This window comes from Osmia lignaria, chromosome 4 (genome assembly GCF_051020975.1).
Source record: "Osmia lignaria lignaria isolate PbOS001 chromosome 4, iyOsmLign1, whole genome shotgun sequence".
In the NCBI taxonomy this organism is placed as follows: domain Eukaryota; kingdom Metazoa; phylum Arthropoda; class Insecta; order Hymenoptera; family Megachilidae; genus Osmia; species Osmia lignaria.
In genome coordinates, this window is record NC_135035.1 from 8,787,029 (window position 1) to 8,803,578 (window position 16,550).

At 39.0% G+C, this 16,550-nt stretch overlaps 4 protein-coding genes across 6 annotated transcripts; 1 reads left to right on the forward strand and 3 right to left on the reverse strand.

Moving 5' to 3' along the window:
• Nucleotides 1–1,360: 1,360 nt before the first annotated feature.
• On the forward strand, nt 1,361–7,978 carry jub (LIM domain-containing protein jub). The gene is made up of 6 exons (XM_034322937.2): nt 1,361–3,812; nt 4,627–4,717; nt 6,077–6,246; nt 6,323–6,385; nt 6,458–6,640; nt 6,720–7,978. Exons 1-6 carry the CDS (start codon nt 1,953–1,955, stop codon nt 6,939–6,941), a joined length of 2,589 nt encoding a protein of 862 aa, XP_034178828.1. The 5' UTR covers nt 1,361–1,952; the 3' UTR covers nt 6,942–7,978.
• Nucleotides 7,979–8,076: 98 nt separating this feature from the next.
• Nucleotides 8,077–9,790, reverse strand: LOC143305292 (protein FAM210A-like). Of its 3 annotated transcripts, none has more exons than XM_076688211.1 (6): nt 9,644–9,790; nt 9,303–9,541; nt 8,935–9,229; nt 8,730–8,875; nt 8,567–8,652; nt 8,077–8,299 (listed from the first exon to the last, which is right to left on the reverse strand). In XM_076688211.1, the coding sequence occupies exons 2-6, from the start codon at nt 9,439–9,441 to the stop codon at nt 8,219–8,221; spliced, it is 747 nt and encodes a 248-aa protein (XP_076544326.1). In that variant the 5' UTR covers nt 9,442–9,541; nt 9,644–9,790; the 3' UTR covers nt 8,077–8,218. The 3 variants fall into 3 exon arrangements, with proteins under 3 accessions (XP_076544326.1, XP_076544325.1, XP_076544327.1); XM_076688210.1 differs by having other exon boundaries at nt 9,303–9,562; nt 9,644–9,749; XM_076688212.1 differs by adding an exon at nt 8,454–8,472 and having other exon boundaries at nt 8,119–8,299; nt 9,303–9,720.
• Nucleotides 9,791–10,328: 538 nt separating this feature from the next.
• Nucleotides 10,329–13,903, reverse strand: LOC117603599 (angiotensin-converting enzyme-like). Its single transcript, XM_076688208.1, has 13 exons — nt 13,373–13,903; nt 13,046–13,183; nt 12,823–12,981; nt 12,663–12,762; nt 12,456–12,599; nt 12,028–12,331; nt 11,804–11,956; nt 11,621–11,745; nt 11,369–11,544; nt 11,122–11,282; nt 10,887–11,009; nt 10,627–10,811; nt 10,329–10,544 (listed from the first exon to the last, which is right to left on the reverse strand). Exons 1-13 carry the CDS (start codon nt 13,451–13,453, stop codon nt 10,447–10,449), a joined length of 1,947 nt encoding a protein of 648 aa, XP_076544323.1. The 5' UTR covers nt 13,454–13,903; the 3' UTR covers nt 10,329–10,446.
• A 505-nt stretch (nt 13,904–14,408) lies between these two features.
• Nucleotides 14,409–16,524, reverse strand: LOC117603595 (cilia- and flagella-associated protein 263-like). The gene is made up of 8 exons (XM_034322941.2): nt 16,237–16,524; nt 16,058–16,180; nt 15,772–15,991; nt 15,479–15,715; nt 15,171–15,403; nt 14,838–15,037; nt 14,604–14,770; nt 14,409–14,538 (listed from the first exon to the last, which is right to left on the reverse strand). The coding sequence occupies exons 1-8, from the start codon at nt 16,307–16,309 to the stop codon at nt 14,490–14,492; spliced, it is 1,302 nt and encodes a 433-aa protein (XP_034178832.1). The 5' UTR covers nt 16,310–16,524; the 3' UTR covers nt 14,409–14,489.
• Nucleotides 16,525–16,550: the final 26 nt, after the last annotated feature.

Here is a 16,550-nt window from a genome sequence, read left to right on the forward strand (position 1 = left end):
GTTTCTGATATTAGGATGTTAATTTTATTTTCTATTTCCAGATTGTATTGTTTAAATTTTTATTTTATGTTGTCTGTTTTGAATGGTTTCACGTTATTGTGTATCTAATCCTAATAATTATGTTTTCCGTTACAGCATTTTATTGTTAAATTATTATTATTTTCTTAATTGTTTCTGATATTAGGATGTTAATTTTATTTTCTATTTCAAGATTGTATTGCTTAAATTTTTATTTTGTGTTGTCTGTTTTGAATGGTTTCACGTTCTTATGATTTTAGGGTGGGTCACTAACGTAGCCACCTCCACGTGGTGTGACCTGGTAATTGATATCGTTTTCTAAAGATAACTTTTAGAAAGCGATATCAAGCTAAGAGCTACTATAAAAAGATTTATATATTTTTTAAGTGGGAAACAATAGTTTAAATTCAGAAAAGTATTTTCGGGATTGCAATATTACCATATAGAACGTATAACTATAGTAATTTTATAGTTCCTGAAAAAGGAACTTGTATGATTTTTGACTAATTACAAATGATTAATTACCTCCTTTTCGAAGTCGGTTAAAAATAAAATAAAAAGAAAATCACAAAATATGGAATTTAGAAAGAACGAAGTTGTTTGATACGCAATGGTAGAAAGAAACCAACCCTGGCGAAGATATTTCAAGCAGAGACGTTGTACATTGGAAAGGCCATGACTTTATCCATGACTCTGGTCAGACGCCAGATCTCGCTCTTGTCCACAGAACACATAATTTCTGCATTTCATTTGATAGAAATTTGCTACGTTGACTAACAAATATTTTTCTTATAGCAATTTTCGAGCGGAATTCATTATTGAATGAAAGTAAAAATTTGCATAAATGGAGGGTGGATGGGATGAGGTAGGACGGGTCTCTAAACCGCAGCAACCTCCTCGTGGTGAGATCTGGGCAATCGTTATTATTTGATGACTAATTAATAACTGTATCATTATTTCTATGGTACATTTATTAATTATGCAGCAAATAATACGAGCGAAGTGGCTGCGAAATTTATGCTTTTTTTTCTATTTAATCTCTGTTATATATTTTTCAGGAACTATACCTTTCAGATTCTGAAGTGTATCACATTGCAACTACAATTTTACCGAAAGAAAATTAATAATAATGAATGCATGGTCAGTATTTTTTAATTATGTACTTATACATATAGCTATCGTAGCATACACGTGTCATTTAGGTGCATGGGAAAGGTGACGTAGCATAGCATGCGATAATTGAGGTGGCGCTTAAATCAGTTTCTGTTCGGCCTAATTTTCGATGAAACGTTGACTGTTTTACCGACGCGGAATTCGAAGTTCAGCCTCGACGCTCGCATCACCTTAATGGTAGCGCCACATCGAGGCGAGATGCCTCAACATCGGCTGATCTGGATAACTCGTAGCAGGGGAAAACATCTCGCAGGTATCTGGTTTGACGAACCACGATGTGTGCAGGGTGGTTGTGTATGTGTATCGTGTGAATTTTCGCAGGTGGTGATTTTTTAGTGCAAGACGCTTCGAGTTTTCTCTGATAGATAAACGATAATTGAGAAACATATACATTGTCTTGAGGCGCCGTGATCGTGGGGCGTATCCCAAAATCGTGCAGAAAAAACGACCTTGCTTTCGTTCAGTAGACTACTTTTCGATACGTGTATCGTGTTTTATCGTGTCCCGTGGGAAAATCGGGATTGTGCAGTAAGAGAAATAACCGGTGAGAACCGACCGAAGGGTTTGGATTATAATCGAATCGAAGAGGATCGATTTGATACGACAACCACCGAGCTCGATCAGCTTTGTGAACGATGTCGAATCATTTTATAACAATTTGTGCTAAACTTTGGCTTTAAAGAAGATTGGTGAATCATATTTGAATAACGGGCACAAGTGTTTTCTATCGTCGTCGATCGCCTTATAGTGAATCACTGCCAATGAGCAATCCCACCGACGATTCCTACGTACAAAAGCTAGGTTATCTGCAACTCGGAGATGAACCCAATGACGCCGGAGGTGTTTCGGGTACCGGTAGGGTCACGGGATCACGACCCGAGGCCCAGGTACCCGTGTCAAGAAGTACCGCAAATAGAACCGACGGTAGAGGACCTGGTAGACTAGTGGGTGCTATTGAAAGTTTTATCGAAGGTAATGCCGAGACGTGTAGACAACCGTCCGCCGATTACAAGTTATACGAACGTGAAAATATAATAGCTGCATCAAGGTTTGCTACACCAAAACCTGTAGAGCAGATAGGTGCTCAACAACAGCAACAGAATCAAAACCGTATGAGTCATCAACAAGCACCAGTATATGAGAATATTGACTATTATCCACAACAAAATCAACCTCATCCTCCTTTTTATCATTCAGTGGAATCTAGGAAGAGCCCTAAGAGTAGCCCAAGAGCTTCACTAGCTAGTGAGTCTTATGAACCTACTTTCAGAAAGGCACAACCTCAGGTGCCCATTGGGAACCGATATCAGTCTCCGTCTCCAGCTAAGGAATTACCTCCATATGAAGCACCACCTGTCTATGAAAATATTCAGGAGGTACATTTCACAGAAAGTAGCCAAAATAAACCAGGTCCTCAGGTCCCACCCAATTATTACCATCCAGCAACAATCAATGGTGGTGATTATGTTGTTATGACTGGTAAAGTGGGTCAAGCACAACATCAAAGGGGTATGACCCAAAGTTTATCATATACACAACAAAGAGGAAGTGGTATACGTGGTCAAAGCTATGATGGCTCAAGTTTACAACGTTCTGTTGATTCTTCCACATCAAGGTACTTACAAGGAACTTCCTCATCCTTGGATCATCAATCTGGCAGAAGTGCTTATGTTCCACCATCAGAACTGCAAACACCAACAAGGAATTTTAATTATAATTCTGAACAACAGCAACAACAGTCCCCTAGATCTGGACTCCCCTATCACAGTGAATCTCCACCTATAAGATTACCCCCAGAACCACATCATTATCGTAGTTCTCTGGATAGTGCAATTAGCGGGCCCCATAATTATAAACCATACATGGAGTCAACAACAAGAACTGCAAGTGCAAACATCAGTGGGGAGACTCAGGCCAGAAATTCACCAGTCTATGGTGCACGGCAAGGAGAGCAGCCTGCTTGTCGTAATTCTCCTTGTTATTCTCCAAATAGAGTGTTACCACCAAATGAAAGAAGCTATCATCATCAAGAACCTAGATCAGAATTCTCTGCTAGGAATTCTCCAATTTATTCATCCAATAGATCATCAGAGCACCTAAGGTTAACTAATCTGCAAAGTGATAGAAGCTTTGTTCAGAATGTACCTGAATCTTCTGAAACAAAAACAGCACCCATGTACTCACCCAGCCGTAGTGATTGTTCCAGAATTGTGAATAACAACAATGGTGTAAGAGGTTCTACAAAAATAAGTCCAATCCACAATCAGGCACCATCTGATATAATTACACAGAATGTGATGAAATCACCAAGACATATGTCACCATCTTCCTCAAACAATGTTGTTGGAAGTTTTATATCTGGTCAAGTACAACCACCAGTAACTACTGCTACAGCTACTATCACAGAATCTGATACAAATGTCCATGGTCCTAGAATCACCAGTCTTCCTCCAGGGGTGACAAGTGGTGTAGCTGGTCCAGTTTTCTTAAATGCTGGTGTACCTGTGCTGCAAAGGCCAGCTGAACCTGAACCAGAAGAAAGAAAGTCAGTCAGTCCGCCAGTTAAACCTGCATCTGGGAAGGGATTGTTGCCTTACAATGTCATTCCACCTAAATCTTCAGTAAGGATTAAACATTTAAGATTGAAGCACCAATCCCTGCGTTTCTCTAACTTTTACGTTTACAACTGCTTCAAGCGATGTAACCCGAATCTATTGCTTTCGATCTGTTTCATTTTGGCTGAATGCCAAAAGTTGATCTATTTGCATGCTACTTTTATATAAAGAGAACCTTACCATCCTTAACAATCACTGGATCTACTGCGATCATTTTTCACTGAACTATTGGTATTGGGCATGAAACCGTAACATTCCTATTCCTTCTTACAAAATATATACTATAAATTCTCTGTGAATCGAAAAGCAATTTGCGTTGTTTTTCGTACATACACGATAATCTCACAAATGTCACCGTTATCGCTAATGCTTTGCATAATGATTGACCTATAATAGCGATAAGATATGACCAACGTTCGGACAAAAATGTTACTCCAAACAACTCAATAAACATCCTGCTTTATTTTAAAGTCTACTAGAAATCGAAACGTTTGCGTAAATGTCAAAAAGCATCGAAAAAAATGCACGAATCATCTCGCACTTTGTGACGAGTTCTTTCTTCGAACTCGCGCTGAATCATACACTGTAAATTTCCCGTTTCTGACAAATGCTGTATAATCGCCGGACAATATTTTATTCATAGACCGTATGCATCCTCGGCAAGCATGCAACATTTTTTGCATTTACACCTTCCTGTCGCCTTGAATGTCATTGTAAACGCATGCAGATTTATGTGTTCCCGTGACGAAATCCCATCCTCGATCTATAGTACCATTTGTCAGTACTGATCAGAACGCGGGATGTGATTTATATCTTGCAGGGACCCACTGAAGCGGAGAGAAAAATAGAAGAGTTGACAAAACAGCTGGAAGAAGAAATGGAGAAACAAGAAGAGGAAGGAGAATACTTTGGTAAGGAACAACAGCCGAAGACATTCACCGATACAGTGTTTACATAGCCCTACCAATGTTTCCCCGATATCTTCAATACTGTCTTTAAACAGACGAAATCCCAGCGATTTTTTATAATTCCATCATCGAAGGGGTTAATTTTCGACACGTTTCGATCCCATAATTCAAAGTATTTCTAAGGGAAAAATGAAGAACACAAGAAGGTACCGTATTCCCACGGTCCAACTACCCAACAGGTAGACCGGTTTTGGAAAATGGAGTCAAGTTTCAATGTGTCGCGAAACTTTTTAATACGTTTCGTTGACATTCACTCTCTACCCATTCGTTTCCACCTACGTGTCTTCGCACCTACGGGAAGCGCCACAAGTGTGCGGGTTGCATATATGTTAGGTGCACACATACATGTGCTATCTCTCCCTTCAATTGTGTGCGTTTGAACACGGTAAAGTGGTGTTCACATTGGACAGTTTCCTCCACGTTGATTACACGTTGTCCTCACTTTTTGTGTGCGTTTCAAGTACTACACATGACTCGAAATAACGAAGTAACGTCAATTACAAAATTTCTGACCCACTCATGTGTGTCACAGTTTAAAGAAGTTTGAGATTTACCAATCATAAATTTATGCACTTGATGCAAATTACTTTCGCCAAACCTACGCTCGATCTTACCCCGTTCAGAACGAATGCCCGATTACATTTGAACGTAGCCTAACAGTAGGCAACGAGGAACTAAAAGATCTGCACGAGCGGATAGGAAACTTCAGTCGGGCTAGCCAATGTCAGTCGTGAAGCGGCTGGTGTTTAGGTGAGCCTAACGTTCCTCCTCGTTTTTCTGCACGAGTTCTATTCTTCGTGTAACGTCCTGTACACGGCGAACTGCTGTGGCCAGGTCGCGCTCGCCGCGGTAAGTAATCTCGTTATAGATAGACTAGTCCGACTCGTTGGCGGATTCTAGTTCGAACGGGACTGGCCTAGTGAAACGAAAGCGTACAATCGAAAGTACAAGTGTCATTAACGGTGAATGAGGGATAGAGCATTGTTGCAAAAGGGATGGCAGGGCCTGTGTTGCACATCGATAGTTGTAAGTTCGTTTCCGTCGACTAGTACCCACGTATCGTGCCATTTGTCCCTGTTTCTGACAGTTATTGACCCTGAAGAATTGATCTTATTGTCGAGTATCGAGGAGGGTATTTTTAAACCTTGTCGATGCCAGTCAGGCTGCACACAATCATGGTTGGCAAAGCACAATCCCTAAATAGCGATTTCGAATGCTGAACGTCGACGCAATCATCGCGAAGAATATATCGTATCTTGTAATTGATTGTTACAAAGAACACCGTTCATGTTTTTTTGACAGGCATCTGTCACACGTGCGGTGAGAAAGTAACGGGGGCAGGTCAGGCCTGCCAAGCGATGGGCAACCTCTATCACACAAATTGCTTCATATGCTGTTCCTGTGGAAGAGCGTTGCGCGGCAAAGCGTTCTATAACGTTCACGGAAGGGTTTACTGCGAGGAAGATTATTTGGTACGTAAGACAGCAATTGCGATGCACGCGTTGATGATGCGATGACGTAGTGGCTCATAGAACGTTATGTCCGCAGTATTCCGGCTTCCAACAAACTGCTGAGAAGTGCGCGATCTGTGGTCATCTCATCATGGAAATGGTAATTAAGGCGACGTCACTAGTACCGCTCACATTGTAATTGTAATTGTTCACGAGATTCTTCCATCCGTAGATATTACAAGCGATGGGCAAATCCTATCATCCAGGGTGCTTCAGATGTTGCGTTTGCAACGAGTGCCTTGATGGCGTTCCTTTCACGGTTGACGTCGATAACAAAATCTATTGCGTTAATGATTACCATAGAATGTTCGCGCCTAAATGTGCTTCATGCGGGAAGGGCATCACTCCTGTCGAGGTAATTTACTGCTATGGGGTGGATCACATCAGCCTTTGGGACTTTGCTGTAACTTCGAATCTTGCGATTTGTTTTCCAGGGTACTGAGGAGACTGTTAGGGTTGTATCTATGGACAAAGATTTCCACGTGGACTGTTACGTTTGCGAGGATTGTGGCATGCAATTGACCGACGAGCCGGACAAACGATGCTACCCACTTGACGGTAGACTTATGTGTCGTGCGTGCCACATCCAACGCATATCCCACACGCAACCCAAGGCACCGCAACCAGTATCAGCCAGCTATCAATACATGGGTTAAATTAAGTTTTATATTTATAAGCATTTCGTCGAATATTTGAAATTGAACTGCACTCTCACGTGTCGGCCATCCGACACTATTTAGAATTGACTGGTCCGAATGGCCTATTTACCAAGGTGAGATCTAAGTTTATCTGTCGAAAGAAATGATTGATATTCGCATTAGAATTAATTAACGCCTATGAAAGATGCAGACAGCTTTATTGTTCCTCTGAACGGGATATTAAGATAACGAGCCAAGACTGGATATTTACGAAATCGATATACTTACACTGCCTCTCTTGGGATCACCTAGATTAGTCAGGTCGATGTTTGATCCTTTTAGCAATATATTGTACGTATATTGCCGCGATCAACGCGAAACAATTTTCCATTGACAGCTAATAATATTATAGGTTAGCGTTATATTTAATATATATATCTATATGTGTTCTTATTTATTTGTCCACATGGTACTGTACGTGAATACAGTGTTCTCGTTAGGATGAACGAGTTGCGCAGGCAACTGTGATATATTAGCATAATAATTATATCGAGGTTAAGCAATGATTCCTTATTTGTAGTTCGTGTATATAACACGCCGTGCTATCGTCGTCAATTTTATGAACGATCAAGTTATAGGACTTCTTTATATTGGATTCGTCCAGTACACATCATATTTGATGTATCGCGTTTGCTAACAGTATTTATTATGACAATACAATTATCTGAACTTATACAATACTCTTGAGATTCATCAATTCTTCTCAGGAATTTACATAAGATGGTCGTAAAGAAATGCTGTCGCTGAAACATTACAAAAATTCCATGTTCAGTATGCAAGGGGAACATGAATTTAGCAAGAAAATGCATTAATTAGGTGCATTGTTACGATTAGTTTTACCACGCACAATTCGTGCTGCCAAAAAAAAAATATCTGCTACATTTTACGATCAATGAATATCGTTGCTTTTAGATAAGATTTTAAGTCGCGAGTATTGTAAATAAAAAGTACAATGTTATTTAAGTGTATGTAAGGCGACCGTTCAATAAAGAACAGTATACCTGATCAACATCAATTGAGTCGAGTTGATATTTGCGGGCTTGGTGGCTGGGATGAGACAAGTGAATGAACGTTCGTCTAATATTGCGTATAAGGTTTTTATCGTAACACAATAACGTTTATATATTTACAAAGACAATGTACATCCATTTTGATCCACGAAGCTTCAAGATTGCACGACGAAAGAGATAGAACCTTCTTATCCAGATGGTAGTCGACGGGTGGTTCCGATATCGCTACGTTTTCGGAGGCTCCGTTTCTCGCTCTACTTTAAATTGCTTTGACGTCGTTGTTGTTTGTTTATTTGATTTTGTTGTCTACAAATGGTAACAATAGATCAGACACTACCATTACAGATCGTTGTTTGTGATAGATTAGGTTTAGAAAAAGAGGTGGACTATCAAGAAAAATAAGGAAAAGAAAATATCTTAAAGCAAAATTCAATTTTCTGAAAATATGATATAAACCTACACACAGTTTCGTATGTAGACTGTGTCGCGAAGGCATGTAACACAAACATTTCAGAGATCAATTTTGATTATTTAGTCAATGTAATCTTGTTAAGTGATTTTGTTCATTTATACCTTGTAGACCTGAGATTGTTTGCCAAATGGCAAAGGTTTGACAATGCCTGATTTGCTAAGCTGTTTGATAGCCATTGTTGTAGCTCCTACATGATACACATACATTAACAAATCTTTCGTATTTTTTTATTAGTAATTTCAATAATTGATGTCATTTAATTACCTATAGTGACTGTATATCTAAGAGGTGTAAATATTTTAAAAAGAACATATGCTAAGGCCCAATTCCCTGCACTGGATTTCCGTACCATATCTAAATACTTATCACTAAAGCTCAAGTATTCCATGACCTTTATAATATCCACACCACTGAAAATTCATTGAAATATGTAGTGTGGTATTATATTATCATTACATGCAGGACTTACTTTTTTATTGTTGCATAGAACATAACCATCCAGCCTATAGATGTTACAACATGAACTGGAATTAGTACATGCCAATAATCCTTGGTCATTTGTTTCATTCTTGCGAATACTGATACTTTCTTTGGCTCTGCTGTTGTGCTGTCTTTGCCAACATCTTTATTTGTCTTTGATCGACAATACCGCGTGACCAAGATATTTTTGTTGAATTTATACTGGACTGGCACTTCGCGCGCATTGATACGATTAAAAAACGGAGCATAATTACAGGATAGGTTTCTGTGATGTAAGTGTTTCTCTGAAATTCACAATATGTCGAATGGTATCGGTTCGTTCTTTACGATAACCACAGGAAGAACGGTATAACCTACCAGAAAGTCGGAACTTCCAACGCCTAGGGTCGGTGCAACGCATGAAACATGTTGATTCTAATAAACTTTTTGTTGCCAGTAGCGGAGTGAACCCTAAACGAGATGCAAATCTGATACCTCGAAAAGAGAGTACTTCCATTTTCAAAAAGCACCGCTGTTACTTCTAACCAATAAACTGTAGAGCTTGCAAGTAGTACTGATGGTGGTTTACGATCCTAACACCGAAACGTGTTACGTTTCTGTGCATAAGTTGGGCAGAACTTACCGAATAATTCCCCCGTTCTGTCAGTCTCAACAACAGATAATAATTCTATAAAATAAATATATTAACAAAAACTCACATGTTTATTTATTGCTGCAAGAGGTATTTGGTAACTGAAAAAAAACACAGAGCTCCAGCAGTGCCATCTAGTTACGCCGATGTTGTATGTATACCACAGTCGCGCTTGCAACTGAAAAGACAATTTTGACCATCCCTGTGGCTCGGGGATCAGAATACGGCCACGGTAACCTCTGCCTGTCGTAAGAGGCGACTAAAAGGGGGACATAATGTTAAAGTGGAAAGCGTGGCGAGACACGAAGCTTTGTAAAAGAAATGAAAGACCGAAAAGTTATGAAAGTAATTGTTTGACAAACTATTATATTTTAAAGAGTCCGCCATAAATTATTTCTTAAATTCGATCCCAGCGTCATCTATACAAAAAGTTGCCGATAGATGACGATAGTGTTCTCTTGTTCCGGAAAATCAATCGATAAGTTGTTGAATAGTTTGCGCCGTTTTTGTATAGATAGTGCTGGTATCGAATTTTAAAAAGAATTGATGGTGCTTTTTCAGGGGCCATTTACCGAAGGCTCTATAATGAAGTCTATTCAGTCTTGTTGGATCTATAGTAATTGAGAAACTTGAGACAGTTGTGGATTTATGTTGGAAGTAAATTAATTTAATTAGATACGTACATATTTAATACAAAAGGTTAATCGCACAATAAATATATAAATATTATTTCTATTTCTAGACTTCACTGGTCAAATGTAATTACATGCAGATACTTTATTTCGTATTTTTCTAGTCTAAGTTTCTTTGGAGTATGTACATACATTTTCGTTTCTTTTATACAGTAACATTTCAATTGATAGATTGTTATTAATATACCGAAATCTGTGCAGCGATTAAAACCAATGAAACAAATAAGCCCGACGTGACTTGCTGAGCTCCGTTTTGGTACCAGTGAAAAAATAATGCTAAAATAAGTCACAAGGTATTATTAAAACGTATCGTAATCAGTCTTCTGTAGAAGTAGAACGATATTATTTTTAAACTCACCTGTGTCTTCGTGATTTGTAATCCAGCCAACAACTGGTTCCATTTCATTTTGTCGCTTCAGCCATTGGTTCAAGGGCTCAAAATACCTTAACATTGCACCAGCATCCATTCTATTTGTTCTGCCTCTTGTCATTTCTCGTACAACCGCCTTCCATGTTCTGGATGAACCAATTGATAACACATCCCTAAAAGAAAAATAATATTAACCATTTCTTACACCTCGCAAACAGTTTAATATATTAATTAATATTTGTACGTACGACAGTAATCGTCCAGCCTCTCGTGATCTATAAAAATCACAGGTGTGTAGGTCACCTGTGTGACCTGATATTTCGCACAAAGACTCGTACAGTTGAAATTGTAGGACGATACTAACAAAGTATCTAAAGTGATATGCTAATTTTAGTGTAATAAATTTAGGGATTTCGGGCACTAAGCCTTATCGCGCAAAGAAATTATATTATTGTGCTACGGTTAATAAAATACTTTTCATACTTGGCATAAAGAGCATCTGCTGGGATGTGATATTTTGAAGCAGGATCAAAATCTCTTTCAGATCGTGGCACAGGTGGTACGATTCCTTGATACTGTAGCCTTAACTCCCACCATTTGTTCGTCATATCGGTAACACCCTCGTTGAACACACGCCACCTCCACTTTTTCGACATAATTAAAAATTTGTACAATCAATTTCAATGAAAATAACAATATTATATGTACAATATATAAAACATCGTGAAACCTCATCGACTATATAAGCAAATGGCATGTAGGCAACTTTGCGAAGGGCCATCAGCATCAAAAAATTAATATCGGTCCCATAATCATCCGTGGAATTATCATACAAACCAAGTTTGCTTAAATGTTTAGGTGTAAAGGCAGATAATTCAATGGCATCGCTGACTGCTTCGAAAAATCCTAAATACACAAAGAAAAAATTAAAATTAATTCATAGCAAACGCTATGATATAGCAGCAAAGGTGTCTTTTATCACCTGGAATTGCTTCGTTTCGAAATAGTAACGGTTGATCTCTGTATTGCAAATAATATTGTAATTTAGCAATCTCGTGATGAGTTGATAGCAAATCCTCCATCGTAACCCTTGTACACTGTTTTATCCTACAAAATTAATCTTTGAAGCTTACCAAATAGCTCTTCATAGTTGTATAGTAAATACCTGTAGTCAATTCTGTTGCAGAAGTCCCAAGCACTGGGTGTGCACCTTGCTTCTCTGTCGATAGGTCTCTCAAACATTGAGAATCTCCAGAATTCTGGGGGCATTGGTTTCATTCCAAGGGAAGTAAAGAATTCCTCTGCTATTTGGAACATCCTTCAACATCTTCACGTTACGAAATTCGCATTTAAACCCGCCCAATCGAAGCAATATATCGATATGCTCACCTTAATGGGGTGAATCCTTGAATCATCATATCCAAAGTGACATCCAGTCTTTTGCTTGCCGGAAACGGCTGAACCAAATCGAACAATTCCTCCCAATTTTGAGCCCACATGTTTCCCAAGATGTGCGCCGGAAGTGGACCATCCCTTCGAATCCTGTCACCATATCTCTCGAACAATTTTGTCCTCACGTATGTGAACAGATTTTTGTACAGATGCATTATCGCTGACATCACGTCTGCTGCATTTTGTTGAAAATACTCGTCCTCGAAGAGTTCTTTCATTTGATCACCAGCATCTTCAAATCCTAGATGTAATACAAAATATTAACAAGGACACTGTTTCTAATGGTATTTTTGAAAGTAGGGCATTCTTTCCCAAACAATAGTGATGAGTCTCCTATTTCACCAATTTGGAAATGTGTTTTTTACCGTTTAATTTGGCTGCCTGATTTGCCAGCTGAACGTATCTCATGTATTTGTTTTTAAGCTGAGGTCCAGTGGCCTCGTGCCAAGCGTGCCAATAGTACAGCAATTCGTCGTAATCCTTTGATCGTGCCATTATTTTACTGACATCTGAGAAATATATCAATTAATAATCAATGTTCATTTATCAATAATAAATGAATATGAACAAACCGTGATCCAAACTCAGATTGCAATTGGAACCTATTGTCCTATAAGGACACAATCTCGTTCTCGTGTATATTTCTTTCATTTCAACAATCAGACTGTGCAGCTGAAACATATTGTTGTTCCTATACTTCCATGATTTTTTAACTTGACAATGTTTAATTACCTCGTTGAATTTGTCATCTGTCAGGGAATTCCTCCCTCTTATAGCAATCATCCTAAGTTCTCTTCTCGCCAGAGGATCCGGTATTCGGCTCCAAGCAAAACTGACAGTTTTGCGCCAGGAAATTCGATCGAATTTCAACTTCAACCCTTGCTCGTCTAACTGACAAACAATTGTATTTATTGTATGCCTTAAATGAAAATAATTGTACGCGTCGAGAAATTACCATTTTTCGACGATTGCTTTCGGTGACGTTCGTAGCGAAATTCCACTGTGCTGTCATCACTCTGGTGCACATCGCGGAAGCTTCGCTGTCGTATTCCCTCAGGAATTGCAAAGCATCCCCTAGGTTCAGGTTCATACCCTGAATCAACATTACAGATAAAATTGAAACTCGTTCTACTGGCACGGTTACCGAGATACACACGGTCTAATTATAATTTTAAATGCTTCGGCCTAATATCCAGTAGGTTTCTATCGAAGCGTATCATCTTCGTACCGTTAATTCATTTAATATATCTGATCAAGGCAACGAGGAAGTTCAATATCTTACCTCCAGGTATCTGTTACAACTTTTCTGCACCATCGAGCAGATGATAAAAAGATAAATTAATTTCCCTGCTATGATCCTCATTTTCGTTAATGAACTCAGAAAATCATCAAATGAATCGATAAAACCGTGGAACTTTCTCGAAGTTGCTTTTCATTCTCGTCGAACATGAAATTCAGTTGGAAAGTCAGGATGTTGACCAATCGATTCTTCATGCACCACCGAGCATACCATTCTCGCTTTTGTACGTGAAAAAAAACACACAACTGAATGCAATCTCTTTCACTACGAGTTTAATCGAAACAACAATTTTCAACGATCTATTAACATGACCAGGTCACTTCCATCCCCTCTTCGTTGTTAGAAACTTTCGATTCGATCCATCCCATCGGTCCATGCAATAAAAGCAGAGTCGATCAAAGAAACTACACAGGTGTCTCGAAGATGGAATCACTTAAGTGGAAAATGATGAAAGTATAGACAGATAGCTGTGGCGGATTGGCAACTGATCGAACATTCGGTAGGTCGATGTTGTCGTCGCGGCAAAACTGAATCGCTACAGAAAAGAGAGACATGGTCTTCCGGGACGGATATTCCACGGGCGAAAAGAGGAAGGGACAGGCATCATCGGTGCGTGAAGCGTGAACACCCAACACACCGTGGCACACGCCAAAATCCTTCCATCTTCGAAACGATTCGAATTTCTTGATACATTTAGAAGCTCCTCGATCGCGGTTCATTAACATAGAAAGAGAATTCTTTCGTTACGGCTGGTAAAATAAAATTTTTCATTACAGCTAGTGTTAATATACTGACCATCGTGGGGGATCAAATAAAATTCAGAGTAAGATTTATTAAAATTTCAAATGTGTTTATTGAATTTTTAATTTACATGGGATTTTTGAAGGTTTTCTTGTGAAAAGTATGAGTGGACAATCATTTCAAGCTTCCTTCCTCTTCTGAACAAGCACCGTAACTCCAATTATCCAGTGGCGTAACCAGTGACAGTACGTTGCTGCGTAATTTCTTACACATACAATTTCATTTTCCCGTTTCCAGCAAGCGGGAATGATTTTACAGAGGACGAACCAAAATTGCAGGAAAAAGTAGGTGTGGGATTTTAGAACACTGGTTGAACAGGATATCTCGTGTCGGATATCTTTTTCGCTCTGAAACGAGACAGAACATTAGCGGATCCATGAAAGCTAGAACAAAAATCTTTTTGAAAATTTACTTTGAAAAGTTGTAATCTATACTCCCGCGAGTTCTTTTATACATCAATTTCTTATAGGTTTGATATATTATTCGATCGATGTCTCTGCGTCTCTGCAGGCGCTTGAAAGCCTTTTCTAACTCCTGGAAATCTGCTTGCAGGTACACGAATTCTAGAATACTTGGTGCCTGAACAGCAAGAAAACTTATTTTAATTTAATAAATTTCAAAGGGATTCTAAAAAATTGAAAATTACAGTGTGGTTCTCCATGAAGGTCAATAAATTCTTCAACAGTATAGTCTTTTGCTTCAACTTCACCTTCACAATCTTCAGTTCAGCCTTAAACTGTTTAATCTGTTCCTCTTTCATCGCGGTCTCTTTTTTCACTTGATTTAAAGCGGACAAAAGATCGTCGAGCTTCTGTTTTCTCTGGGTCAATTTTAAATGATAATGACCTGTTGAAAAGATGCAACTGCAACTGTTAGAGAATAGTGTTCTGCATCACTGGGAGGTGAAGCAGGAGCTAATGTGAATGTTTCAGTGTTAATGAACATCCCCTCAGTGATTAAAGTGTCGAAGATTGATCACCTGCGATTCTCTTCATCCCGATCACGTAGCGATTCTTCTCTTCGATCATCTTTACGTAATCCTTGTTCTCGATGTTCAATTGTTCAAAGTCAACCGGGTGAAGCGACTCGCCAAGCTCCTTCCTCTGGATCAGCTGTTGTTCAGCCTTTTTCATCTGCGCCCTCAACGTCGTGCTTTTCAGCCTCAGTCGTTCTATTATCGTGTTCGCCGATCGTAGCCACTCCTCGACGAATCTTCGCGAGAGAACTCGCGCGTGAAAACCGCGTTCGCAAATTTTCCTCATATACTCGACGGAATCAATCAATCACCTGACGATTTTCTCGGCTGGAATCTTTCCAGTGATACGATTCACACCTTTCTCGACAACCTCTTCTTCGAATTCGTCCCTGGCCTCTTGAACTTCGGTGATACGAATTTCAAGTTCCTCGATTTCTGCTCTCAAGTACGTTTTCTTTCTTCTCGTCTCTTCCCCGAACCTGTCCAACACTTTTCTCATTTCCTCCACCTCGTTCTTCGCCATCTTCATTCGATGAGCGATCGTAATTCTGATAATTAGCGTAGCATAAGATGGAGAATCGAATTTGTTTTTGGTGCAACTAACTTGGAAGTTTCGCCAGCTGTTCCCACCGTTAATAGGCTCGGTGTTCTAAGTCGACTTCCCGAATGGAGGCTGGTATTACTGAGATTACTGGTGAAACTGTGTTTAGTCGGGTCGTGGAGGGCTATTATGCTGCCGCGAAAACTCATCCGCGAGGATCTGGGCACCATGTATGCGGTGACCCTTCGGGTGAACTTTGCTCTTTCCAAAAGGGCCGATATCTCTTTGGAACAGTTTTTGTATCTTAGGTCAGGATATGAAAATTTAATTTAATTTATGAAATGTTTACTTTTGACGCTCGGAGGATCGTGTCGCATTAGATAACGCTCGTACACGTCATTTTCTAAGGTTAACATCCAGATTCTTTGTAATAAATCATCTTGCATCTGTTGCAGTTCTTCGTCAGTCATAACTAGATTAAAATTAATGTTAATAAAGAATATTGAATGATGCATAGTTTCTATTTACCATCGAAATGCATGTCCTCATGTTTATGAGCCATTCGTGATCCAATGCTGAAAATACTCTCTCGAAGTGACATTTTTGTTTAATTATTCTTTTTTAAATGCAAATTACAGGAATTCAAGAAAATTATTTATGTTTGATTTGAACATAAACACAGGTCATTATGCTATATTCAATTCTTAAATTATAAAATAAATGAGTCATTTTATTGCAACGTGGTTTATTGTATTATATACAAAGTGTAAGAAATGTTCGTGGCACATAAAACGATAAAACACTGTGTAAATAAGCGATTCATGATTTCAGATTTAATCAGA

Excerpts from the sequence above, each read along its gene's own strand:
- jub (XM_034322937.2), top strand. The coding sequence starts at position 1,953 with ATGAGCAATCCCACCGACGATTCCTACGTACAAAAGCTAGGTTATCTG. Across the intron at positions 3,813-4,626 it reads TCATTCCACCTAAATCTTCA|GGACCCACTGAAGCGGAGAG; the intron begins GTAAGGATTAAA and ends TATATCTTGCAG. Across the intron at positions 4,718-6,076 it reads AGAGGAAGGAGAATACTTTG|GCATCTGTCACACGTGCGGT; the intron begins GTAAGGAACAAC and ends TTTTTTTGACAG.
- LOC143305292 (XM_076688211.1), bottom strand. The coding sequence starts at position 9,441 with ATGGAAGTACTCTCTTTTCGAGGTATCAGATTTGCATCTCGTTTAGGG. Across the intron at positions 8,653-8,729 it reads TAGATATACAGTCACTATAG|GAGCTACAACAATGGCTATC; the intron begins GTAATTAAATGA and ends TGTATCATGTAG. Across the intron at positions 8,300-8,566 it reads AACAATCTCAGGTCTACAAG|ACAACAAAATCAAATAAACA; the intron begins GTATAAATGAAC and ends TACCATTTGTAG.
- LOC117603599 (XM_076688208.1), bottom strand. The coding sequence starts at position 13,453 with ATGAGGATCATAGCAGGGAAATTAATTTATCTTTTTATCATCTGCTCG. Across the intron at positions 12,763-12,822 it reads CAGATGACAAATTCAACGAG|CTGCACAGTCTGATTGTTGA; the intron begins GTAATTAAACAT and ends AATATGTTTCAG. Across the intron at positions 11,545-11,620 it reads TCGAAACGAAGCAATTCCAG|GATTTTTCGAAGCAGTCAGC; the intron begins GTGATAAAAGAC and ends TTGTGTATTTAG.
- LOC117603595 (XM_034322941.2), bottom strand. The coding sequence starts at position 16,309 with ATGTCACTTCGAGAGAGTATTTTCAGCATTGGATCACGAATGGCTCAT. Across the intron at positions 16,181-16,236 it reads TGAGGACATGCATTTCGATG|TTATGACTGACGAAGAACTG; the intron begins GTAAATAGAAAC and ends ATTTTAATCTAG. Across the intron at positions 14,771-14,837 it reads CCTTCATGGAGAACCACACT|GCACCAAGTATTCTAGAATT; the intron begins GTAATTTTCAAT and ends CTTGCTGTTCAG.